At 48.7% G+C, this 10100-nt stretch overlaps 1 protein-coding gene across 2 annotated transcripts; it reads left to right on the forward strand.

The window, feature by feature from the left end:
- The first annotated feature begins 1395 nt into the window (after nt 1–1395).
- On the forward strand, nt 1396–8731 carry LOC128847861 (uncharacterized). Of its 2 annotated transcripts, none has more exons than XM_054047586.1 (3): nt 1396–1458; nt 3800–4300; nt 7827–8731. In XM_054047586.1, the coding sequence occupies exons 1-3, from the start codon at nt 1422–1424 to the stop codon at nt 8399–8401; spliced, it is 1113 nt and encodes a 370-aa protein (XP_053903561.1). In that variant the 5' UTR covers nt 1396–1421; the 3' UTR covers nt 8402–8731. The 2 variants fall into 2 exon arrangements, with proteins under 2 accessions (XP_053903561.1, XP_053903562.1); XM_054047587.1 differs by lacking the exon at nt 1396–1458 and adding an exon at nt 2353–2695.
- The last annotated feature ends 1369 nt before the right edge of the window (nt 8732–10100 follow it).

The raw sequence follows: 10100 nt of genomic DNA on the forward strand, positions 1-10100 counted from the left end.
TTGTGTAGTGACTGGTTTCATTTTTTCCATTTGCTGCTCTGTCACTTCTCCAAGGTTGGAGACACTTGGACAAGTAACTACATGGAAGAAAGAAAGCGGAAGGGAAATGAGGGTAAAAATCTGAAATTTTAATTTTTCAAAAATTAATTGAAATTGAAGTTTCTAGGTGAAACAAATGCAATAAAATTATTTTTTTTTCATTTTATTCCAAAACTTCCCACCCCATAATAGAGAGAGGAGGGGGTGAGGTGATATCTTTTATTGGACCAACTTCTGTTGGTGAGAGAGACAAGTTTTGGAGCTTACAGAGTTCTTTGTGAGGTCTGGGAAATGTACTCAGGTCTGCGCTACTCCACCTATGTCGGTATAACTACATTGCTCAGCGGTGTGAAAAATCCACCCCCCTGCGCGACATAGTTATACTGACCTTAACCCCCATGTAGACAGTGTTATGTTGACAGGAGAGTTTCTCCCCTGACATAGCTACCGCCCCTTGGGGAGGTGAATTAACAATGCAGATGGGAGAGCTCTCTCCCGTGGGCTTAGGAGTGTCTTCATTTAAGTGCTACTGAAGTGGTTTAAGTGTAGACCTGCTCTCAGAGTGCCACAGCTAAATACAAGTGATAAAGGAGAAGAAGGAAGGCTAATGGTTGCAATCAAGCATGATTATGCCATTGAGTTAATGAAATACACCTGTGCTGAAAGCAGCGGCAAATAAAAGGAAGCGAATAATGTGTTTTTAGGGACACTGGACCACAGAGTGGAATAATCAGAAATGTAACGTTTGGTTAATAACGCACGGACTCAGCTCAGCCAGACATACTAATGTTCCACCATTGTTGTTAAAAGAAGGAGAAGAGCAATGGAAGATTTAGAGAAAACCCTGATATTTCACGCAAAAACATTTCCCACCCTCAGAAAACATACAAAACATTCCCTGCCTAAAACAGACAGTTCCCACCCAAAACCATGACACTTCCTGTTTTAAAAAATCATTTTCAGTGAAATCACAGGAAATGCAGCTGGCTCTAGTTAGGGACTGAAAAATCTCCAAGCATCAATACATCTGGGCATGAGAAACGGAGGGAAGGGAGATAAAATTCAATACTCAGTGTTCACACAGGGGCTGAAATAAATGCCCATTTGGAGGATATGTTTGGATTGTGACACCTGAGTAAAACAGCTTATGAATGTTGACACTCGTGCATTTCCTTAATATTTGTTTAGCAGTATGTGTGTGTGTTTTCTCCTCATTCCTCCCCTCCACCCCATAAACCAATACCCTGTCCCCATGTGATCTTTGGGTGCTCATTATAGCCTCCCTCATTAGACCTATAGAGCACCCGCCTTTGCCCCTCAGCTCTCGGAGAAGCAAACCTTGACTGGGGTGTTTGAGGCAGCATTGCCACGTAACTTGGGCTATGTCTACATTGCACACTACCGGCGGCGGTGCGGAGGGTATGTATAGCTTGGCCCTTTCCCCACTGATGGAGGCTTTTCCTGTTGGGGAAGGCACCATCTTTTTGTTTGGCTTGTACAGCACCTAGCACAGCGGAGACTTGGTTTGTGACTGAGGCCCTGAGGCACTACTGCAATGCATATTATAATGCTATGCATTCCTGGCTTCTATTCCCAACTCTGGGTGGGGTCTAGTGGTTAGAGCTGGGAGCCAGGACTCCTGGGTTCTATTCCTGGCTCTGCGAGGTGAGTGTGATCTAGTGGTTAGAGCAGGGACAGCTGAGTTTTATTCCCATGGGGAGTGTGGGCAGAGAGGTCCTGAAAATGAGATGATTTCCAGCTTTCTGGGACCTTTGGTAATATATTCAATGGGGAAATGACAGGATGTAAAGATACAGCAGTGCTGGGACCAGGGAAGTTATCCACTCAGGCTTCTGTGCTCAGTTCACTAGCTCAGGTGGCTAGAAGTTGAATGAATTATAAAACCCAGAAGTACTGGGTTGTGTCAAGTCAACCAGAAGAGGCCCTCAGAAGAAGAATGTGCAGACCCTGTGGATAAATGCAATGTCGTTTCCAGAATGTAACTCCAGTTCTGTTTAGGGGGGTATGAGAAGTAATTATTAAATCAAATGAAATCTTTTTTTCTAGAAGACATGCTGTAATTCAAACTGGAATTAATTCAGGGAAGTCCTGTGGCCTGTACTATGCAGGAGATCAGACTAGATGATCACAGTGGTACCTGCTGGTTTTATAGCTAGAGATCTATAAAGCAGCTATCATTGCTGAAGTTTGAGAACTGTATTGAAGGAGCAGGATTGCTGAGAGGGGGCAGAGAACTAGCAGTGAGGAAGTCCTGTCTGGTGATCAGGAAACCTCACCTAGAGCTGAGAAGATCAGTGCAAGCAACACTGCAGGGACTCGGGACTCCTGGGTTTCCAGAAGGAGAATGCTGTATCCATTTGGAACTGGTTTTTACGGAGGTTGAATGGAACCATCCCAGCTGCAATTCACCCATGGAGGCTGAGGGTTAGTGCTCACCTTCCGGACAAGTGATCAGAGGTGTTTTCCTACCTGTAACCTCATTGGATGTTGGGATTTCAATTCAGCTGAGGTCATGCAGAGACACTAACACACCACTAGGCAGAGTCCTTGATAAACAGAGCCCTGTATAAATATCACCACAACTCTGGCGCTTGGTTCATCTACAGAAGGGAAGAGGTTTGAAGTGAGCAGAAAGGTAAGGGGGGGGAGGGGAAGATTATTTCATGGTACTTTTGTAATGGGGAGCTTGGGGAAAGCCTGTCCCCTGGAGGCACTGACCAGTGCTGTACTGGGGACAAAGATCAGAAGGTCTAATCCAGTGTGTGTGTGTGGGAGGGGGGGGGAAAATGGGAGATACTAAGATAGATGATCCCACTGGTTTGATCCTGGGTGGTGGTGCTGGGCTGGATGGGCACATTGATTTGATCTGGTGTGTCAGGGGATGGGTGGATTTATACCGAGCTATAGATGGTCTGATTTGGTCCAGGAAGGCAGCCAGGATTGTGGGTTAGACAGACTTGGTTCCAGATGGCAAATTCAGTGGGACAGATTCTCATCTCAGTTATAACACTGTTCATCCAGAATCAGTAGGGTCACTCAGAAATTAAACTGGAGGACTGGAGTTTAGAATCCGGACTTCACTCTAATGAGGTCAGTGGGATCACTCTAATCTTGCTCTGGAGTAATGAAGATCAGAATCCGTCCCAGACTCCATTTAGTCCCATATAGTCACTGGATTTACTGCAGGGTAACTGAGATCAGGATAAAAGCAACAGAGAGTCCTGTGGCACCTTTAAGACTAACAGATGTATTGGTGCATAAGCTTTCTTTGTGCATCTGACAAAGTGGGCATTCACCCATGAAAGCTTATGCTCCAATACATCTGTTAGTCTTAAAGGTGCCACAGGACTCTGTTGCTTTTGACAGATCCAGACTAACACAGCTACCCCTCTGATACTTGAGATCAGGATGTGACCTTGACTCCATTGACTTCGGTGGACCTCCACTGATTTACATCGGGGTTAATTTTCAGAGGCGTTGCCCATCCCCTAGCTCCTTCTCAATCACCTTCATTCTCCAGTTCCTGGTTTTCTAACACATTTAATATCGCACCTGCCGGAAGGGTACAATGTTCAGAGGAACTAATTGCCTTCACAATACCTTTTTTGTGTGGGAATTCAACCCTAATTGTAGAGAGGCTGCCATTGTTGCATAATGCATGGGGCAGGCAATCTCGAGATCAAGGGTGAGAAAATAATTCCTCTTGTCCCTGGTAATGAAAGTTCTCTCCCTCATGTAGATTGTACATGCCCTGTCCCTGGCTTGCCCATCATGGTTTTTTCAACACGGGCCTCACAAGATGACAGCTATGTACGTGAGTTCACCATGGGGATGGAGTCCCTAGTGTCTCTAGCCAAATGCCTGCCCCAGGCCGAAACAGACCCGGACAAGCATCAGAAGATTCAGGGACACAGTAAATGTGCTTTGGAGAACATGAACGCTGCGAAGAAGGAGTTAGAAGCCCGAAAAAATGCCCTGAGTTCCCAAATCAGGGAACTGCTTGTCAAAAAGAAAGAGCAGAGCGATGAAGAGAAGCAAAAGGAAAGGGAGCTCAGGCAGTTAGAGATCCAAATGGAAAACCACGAGCAGATGCGCTTTTACATCCAAGTAAAGCTGGACATGGCCGAGAACCATCTGGACGAGATGATGGCAATGCTGAAGAAGGCGAGAAAGGAGGAAAAGTGTAGTAAAATCATGACAAATATCACCCTGGTGCTTCTGCCTCTTTTCACTCTCCTAGGTAAGTATCCCCCAAGGCCACTCCAGCTCATGGGTGCAGCAGGATATCAGACCTTTGTCATATGCCTGGTAGCACATCCATTGCTGCCACTGGCTCAGAGACAAGCATAGCACATGGATCACCATGTCTTATGTGTCCCCTTCTCTGCCTGATCCACTTACATGATGGCCACCACCTTGATTGACCCTGATAGGGATGGAACCAGGCACCTCCCGAGCTGAGAGCACAAGCTGCTGCAGCTTGAGCTAAAAAGCCATGCTTCCTAGCTGTGGCTTGTAACAGACTCACATCCCCTGTGGACGGCACAGAGGGCGATGGAAAACACCCACCCACTGTGGGGTAACAGTGGTATGGGCACCAGAGGGAACCCCCAGGCATGTCAGCCAGGAAAGGGCTATCTTCTAGGGCTGAGGTGGGAAACAAGTGTGTGGGAAGCCTGGGTACAAAGGGGTTAGTCTCAATGACAGGGAACCACAGTCCCTGACTTTGCCCCTAAGGGTGGGCTTCCCTAGTGGGGAACCACAGCAGACATCTGATCCAAAAGCCCATTGAGGTCCTTCCGTTGATCCAGTGGGCTTTGCATCAGGCCCTAAGTCTTCCTGGCTAGGGAGTGGGGCTGGCTCTGGTGTCATCAGTAGTGTCCTCTGAGAGTCATCTCTGTGCCCCATGGATGCTCGATGCGCCCAGCGCCCTGACTCACTGCTCAGGCCTCACCCCACCAGTAATGATTCCCTGGCAATTGTGCACACTGATCCTGGGGCCTCACCCAGCCCTCCGCTGTCTCTCTGCTTCCCAACTCTGCTTTGGCCGGCTGCTTCTACCAGCCCTACAGGGGCCCCTTCTCCTGACCACAACTCTTCTGGACTTCCACCTCTAATCACCTATCCAGCCCGGGACACAGGGAATTTCTTCTTTGGGGGGGTAGGGTTACCAAGTGTCTGGAACACCCGGTCAAAATGGGACCCTGGCTTCTATGGTCAGCACCACTGACTGGGCTGTTAAAAGTCCGGTTGTTGGCGCAGTGGGGTTAAGGCAAGCTCCTTGCCTGCTGTGGCTCCACGTGGCTCCCGGAAGCAGCAACGTGTCCCCACTTTGGCTCCAGGGGGCACTACATTCTGTCCCCACCTGAAGCACCAGCTCTGCATCTCCCATTGGCTGTGGTTCCCAGCCATTAGGAGCTGTGGGGGGGGGGGCAGCACCTCCGGGGTGGGGGTGGGGGGAGCGGCGCGCAGAGCCACCTGGACATGCCTCCGCTTAGGAGCCGGAGATAGGACATGCCGCTGCTTCCAGGAGCTGCCTGAGGTAAGCGCAGCCCGGAGCCTGCACCCTGACTCCCTCCCATGCCCCAACCCCCTGCCCTTGCCCTGATCCCCCTCCCACCCTCCGAACCCTTCAATCCCAGCCCAGAGCAACCTCCTGCACCTCAAGATTCTCATTGCCAACCCCACCCCAGAGCGTGCTACCCCAACCAGAGCCCTCACACCCTGCCACACCCCAACCCTCTGCTCCAGCACGGAGCCCCCTCCTGCACCCTGAACACCTCAGCCTTAGCCCGGAGACCCCTCCCATTTTCCGAACCCCTTGGCTCCCCAGCCCAGAGCCCCCTCCTACACCTCAACCCTTCATCCCCAGCCCCACCCCAGAGTCTGCACCCCCAGCAGGAGCCCTCACCCCTTCCTGCATCCCAACCCCTGCTCTAACCCAGTGAAAATGAGCGAGTGATTGAGGGTGGGGAGAGTGAGTGACAGAAGGAGGAGAGTATGAAGTGAGCAGGGGTGGGGCCTTGGAGAAGAGGCAGGCCCCAGAGGAGGGATGGGGCAGGGGCGGGGCAAGCGTGCTTGGTTTTGTGTGAATAAAGTTGCTAATCCTCTGGGGGCAGAGGGGTTCTGCTTCCTATGTGGTCCCAGGGCAGGGGATGGCCTGGCTCAGGAGTCGAGGACAGGGAGATGGGTCCTTTCCCAGCTAGAGGGTGGCTGCTCTGATCTGGCCCCAGGACCGGGGGAACTGTCTGGCTCAGGTGGTGGGAAATTGGCCATGGGGCCTATCCCCTCTAGGGCATGCTAGCTCCAACCCAGCCTTAGGTTTACTCTTTCTGGGGGATCTCTGCAACTGCTGCATCCACCCTGTCATTCGCAATCTCAGCAAAGATGCTGAATGCGCCACAGAGATTGAACTCCCGTAGTCTATTAGTGGGGGTTGTGACATGCCCAGGTACAATCCAGACTAATCAGTCCCTGTGTCCCCCTGCCCTCTACCCTGGGTTGCCCCTCACAATGCTTTTCTTCCATAGCTTCCGGTCCTAGATTCCTCACCAACAGCCTCCCAACTATGTGTGTGGGTGTGCTGCAGCCAGTCAGCCGCCCGCACCTTGGCTCGTCCCAGCCTTGTTATAATGCAGGGTGATCCCAAATCCCACTTCACCCTCCGCTCCAGACTTTTCCCTGAAATGTACATCTGGTACTGCCCAGCCCTCTCCTGGAGGATAGAAGCTCCTACCAAGTCCATCATTTTAGTACTAGAAATGATGTGCACAAATCCCGTTATCCCAAATGGAGTTTCCCAAACACTTGAGGAACCGGTTCAGCCACTCCCCGGACTTGTAACGTGTTTTAGTCACACTATACAATGGAATCTTCTAACTACCTGCAACGTTGCCACACATTTCACCAGGACAATAAAGACTGGTAAATTATGAGTTTTCAAATGATAGCTGATAAGGCATACTTTACACAGAGATTACTACAATAGTGTGCAAGGGGTGAACACAGGGGTACAGTCTGTCACAGGGGTACCCTTTAGGTCAGGGGGAGGCACTGTGATGGTGGCTCTGTGTGTGTGGGAACAGCTCACCCTGACACTGCCCAGGTTGGCTTTGCTCTGGAGGGACACACAGAAGGAATCAGCTATCACCACATGATACCTGGGACCTTTGGATCGTAAAGCACGAACCTGTAGTGCATGAGGCAAAAGACCCAACTCTGTTAGCCAAGACTATAGCAGCTGTGAAAGTTATTTTCTCTCTCATTTGTTCCTATGAAAAGTTTAAATGAAAATGTAAAAAATAATTCTTGGGGTCAATTTTCCACAGAAAATGGAGTTATCAAAAAGATCATATATGGAAAAATGAAACATTATGATTTGGAAACGTGCTGGTGCCTCATTGGTGTTGTAGTTCGGGTGCCTCGTGCGTCCATTCTCCTATATCGGCCAGGCTCCTTGGTCAAACTACATCTCCCATGATGCATCACATGCTCCTCGCGTTGTGGGGAGATGGTGCACCATGGGAGATAGTGTCTGGTCAAGGAGCCTGGCCCATAGAGGAGAAAGGGATGTGAGTCAACAGAACTGTAAATCTCAGGCTGCACAAAAGCTAATTCAGACTTTAATTATTATTATTGGTGCATTTGTTTTTTTTGACTAAATAAAATTAAGTACAATAAAACAGATCAACATTTTCCAGACTAAGCAGGTCATTTTTAGAAAAAATGCTGTTTAGTCAAAACCCCAATTTTCTTTTTATAAATAGTTTCGATGGAATTTTTTCAAGAAGCCCTAAAAGTGACCGATACGAAGGAGCTTTTCCTGTCGGCTAGCATTGTAACCATCATTTGCCACGTGTCTATGTACATTGCTCGGAAAGCAGCCTTGGAATTGCACAAAACCATCAGCCAGTACAAAATCCAGGTCTCCGACTACAAACGGGAAGTTTGCATATGTGACAAAGAGAAGAGAGAAACCAAGGAGAAGATTGAAGACATCAGGGCCAGTCTGGGGGAAAAGAGAGAGATTGGAGGTGAACCAACTGAGCTTTCAGCAGTGCAGGAGGAGGAGGAGCTGAGAAAACACATACAATTTGTGAGTCAGCTGATTGGGAAAGTCAACACGCTCAGGTCATACATTGATGACCCCTCAGACTATGAATATGCCTGCATGATTTTGGAGGAGATTTATCAGTTAGTGCAGCCAGTGGTAGAAAAGGGAGGGCAGGAGAGCAGGAGGTTCCTTGACACAGAGACAGTAAAGAACCCAGTCGAGGAGCTAAAACGTGTGGTTGAAAAGCTTAGGGAGGATATGGCCAAGGCTAAAGACAGGAATTTTTAGAGCGGAGCTAAGTAAGGGCAGAGGGGGATGTGACATGTCAGTGAGCCCGAGCCCGATCCCACTTACACCAGATTTACACCTGGGTCACTGAGATCAGAATCCAGCCTGACTCCACTGCTGTCCTTGGGGTCTCTCTGGATTTGCACTGGGGTAGGCTGGAGATCAAAGGTGGGGTGGAAGAGGTATATGTTATGTCTTTGTAAGCGAGTATAAAGCTCTCATTTCATCAAAAAGGGGCCCATTTACACCAGTTTATAAATCAGGACCTCTGTATCTGCCCCAAGACAGTTTTGTATAAATATCTCATCTACTAATCATCTGGGTTTTGCTTCTTGTTATCTGTGATGACACAATGTTACCATTTCTCCAGTCACACACACACACACACACACCCCACACACACACCCCTCCTTACATGGTATTTGTACACACATTTCACAATGGCTTTCATTTAAGACCTCACTGACATTCTTTGTCAAACTAGAATGTACATACCAAACTCATGAGATTTCTGTAACCCCCATGTCCCTTTGTCAATTGCAATCACAACTTGGGTCAAAAGTACTCTTTCCTTGTCTCCATATGGCTAAGCCAAGACAACACCAATGGCAGCTTCACTGGCATCGGTGTCAAGAATGAATGATAGCGGAAGATCTGGGAAGGCCACTATTGATGCAGACGTCAGTCTTCACTTTAGCTGCAGAACAGCTTCTTGGCATGGGGTAGTCCACTCAAACGTCTGCCCTTTTTCTGCCAGCTTGTGCAGTGGTTGCACAACTGTGGTGAAATCAGCAGCATCTCGGTAGTATGAAGCCAGGCCAATGAAACTCTGCACCTCAGTGACAGAACATGGCACTGGCCAGGATTGGATGGCTTCCACCCTTTCCATGTCTGTTCCCATGTCAATCTTTGAAATCACATGCCTCAGACAATTTGCTTCATTGAATGGGGTGGGGAGGGGAAAAAAAACAAAAACAAAAACAAACAAAGTCGCATTTTGTTGTTTTCGCCTTTCAGTTGGGTTGGTGTAGTCTCTCCAGCAGAGTGCCCAAAAGGGTGACCAGATATCCCGATTTTATAGGGACGGTCCCAATTTTTGGGTCTCTTATATAGGCTCCTATTACCTCCCACCCCCTGTCCCGATTTTTCACATTCCAACATCTGCAGGTGCTCTTCAAATGACCTCGCAATGACAATCATAGAATATCAGGGTTGGAAGGGACCTCAGGAGGTCATCTAGTCCAACCCCCTGCTCAAAGCAGGACCAATCCCCAACTAAATCATCCCAGCCAGGGCTTTGTCAAGCCGGGCCTTAAAAACCTCTAAGGAAGGAGACTCCACCACCTCCCTAGATAACGTATTCCAGTGCTTCACCACCCTTCTAGTGAAATAGTGTTTCCTAATATCCAACCTAGACCTCCCCCAATGCAATAATGTCATCACGATGCACCATGCAGGATGTGCCCTGCAAATCTGCCAGCATGACATCTAACCACCTTTGGAATGTCCTAGGAGCATTACAGAATCCAAAATGCATGACATTAAACTCAAAAAGGCCCTATTTGCTGGTGAATCCTGTCTTCTGTTAGTAGTCATCAGGGTGCACCTTTACCTGCCAATAGCCACTGGCCAGGGTGGAGAACCAACAGGCTTTCACCAGCAAGTCTTGAGTGTCATCAGTTTACGGGAGGAGATCTGC

Source organism: Malaclemys terrapin, chromosome 13 (genome assembly GCF_027887155.1).
Source record: "Malaclemys terrapin pileata isolate rMalTer1 chromosome 13, rMalTer1.hap1, whole genome shotgun sequence".
Lineage (NCBI taxonomy): Eukaryota > Metazoa > Chordata > Testudines > Emydidae > Malaclemys > Malaclemys terrapin.

Coding starts and splice junctions, on each gene's coding strand:
- LOC128847861 (XM_054047586.1), top strand. CDS start 1,422: ATGTCTACATTGCACACTACCGGCGGCGGTGCGGAGG. Junction 1,459..3,799: donor TACCGGCGGCGGTGCGGAGG/GTATGTATAGCT, acceptor TCCCTCATGTAG/ATTGTACATGCCCTGTCCCT. Junction 4,301..7,826: donor GCCTCTTTTCACTCTCCTAG/GTAAGTATCCCC, acceptor TTTTATAAATAG/TTTCGATGGAATTTTTTCAA.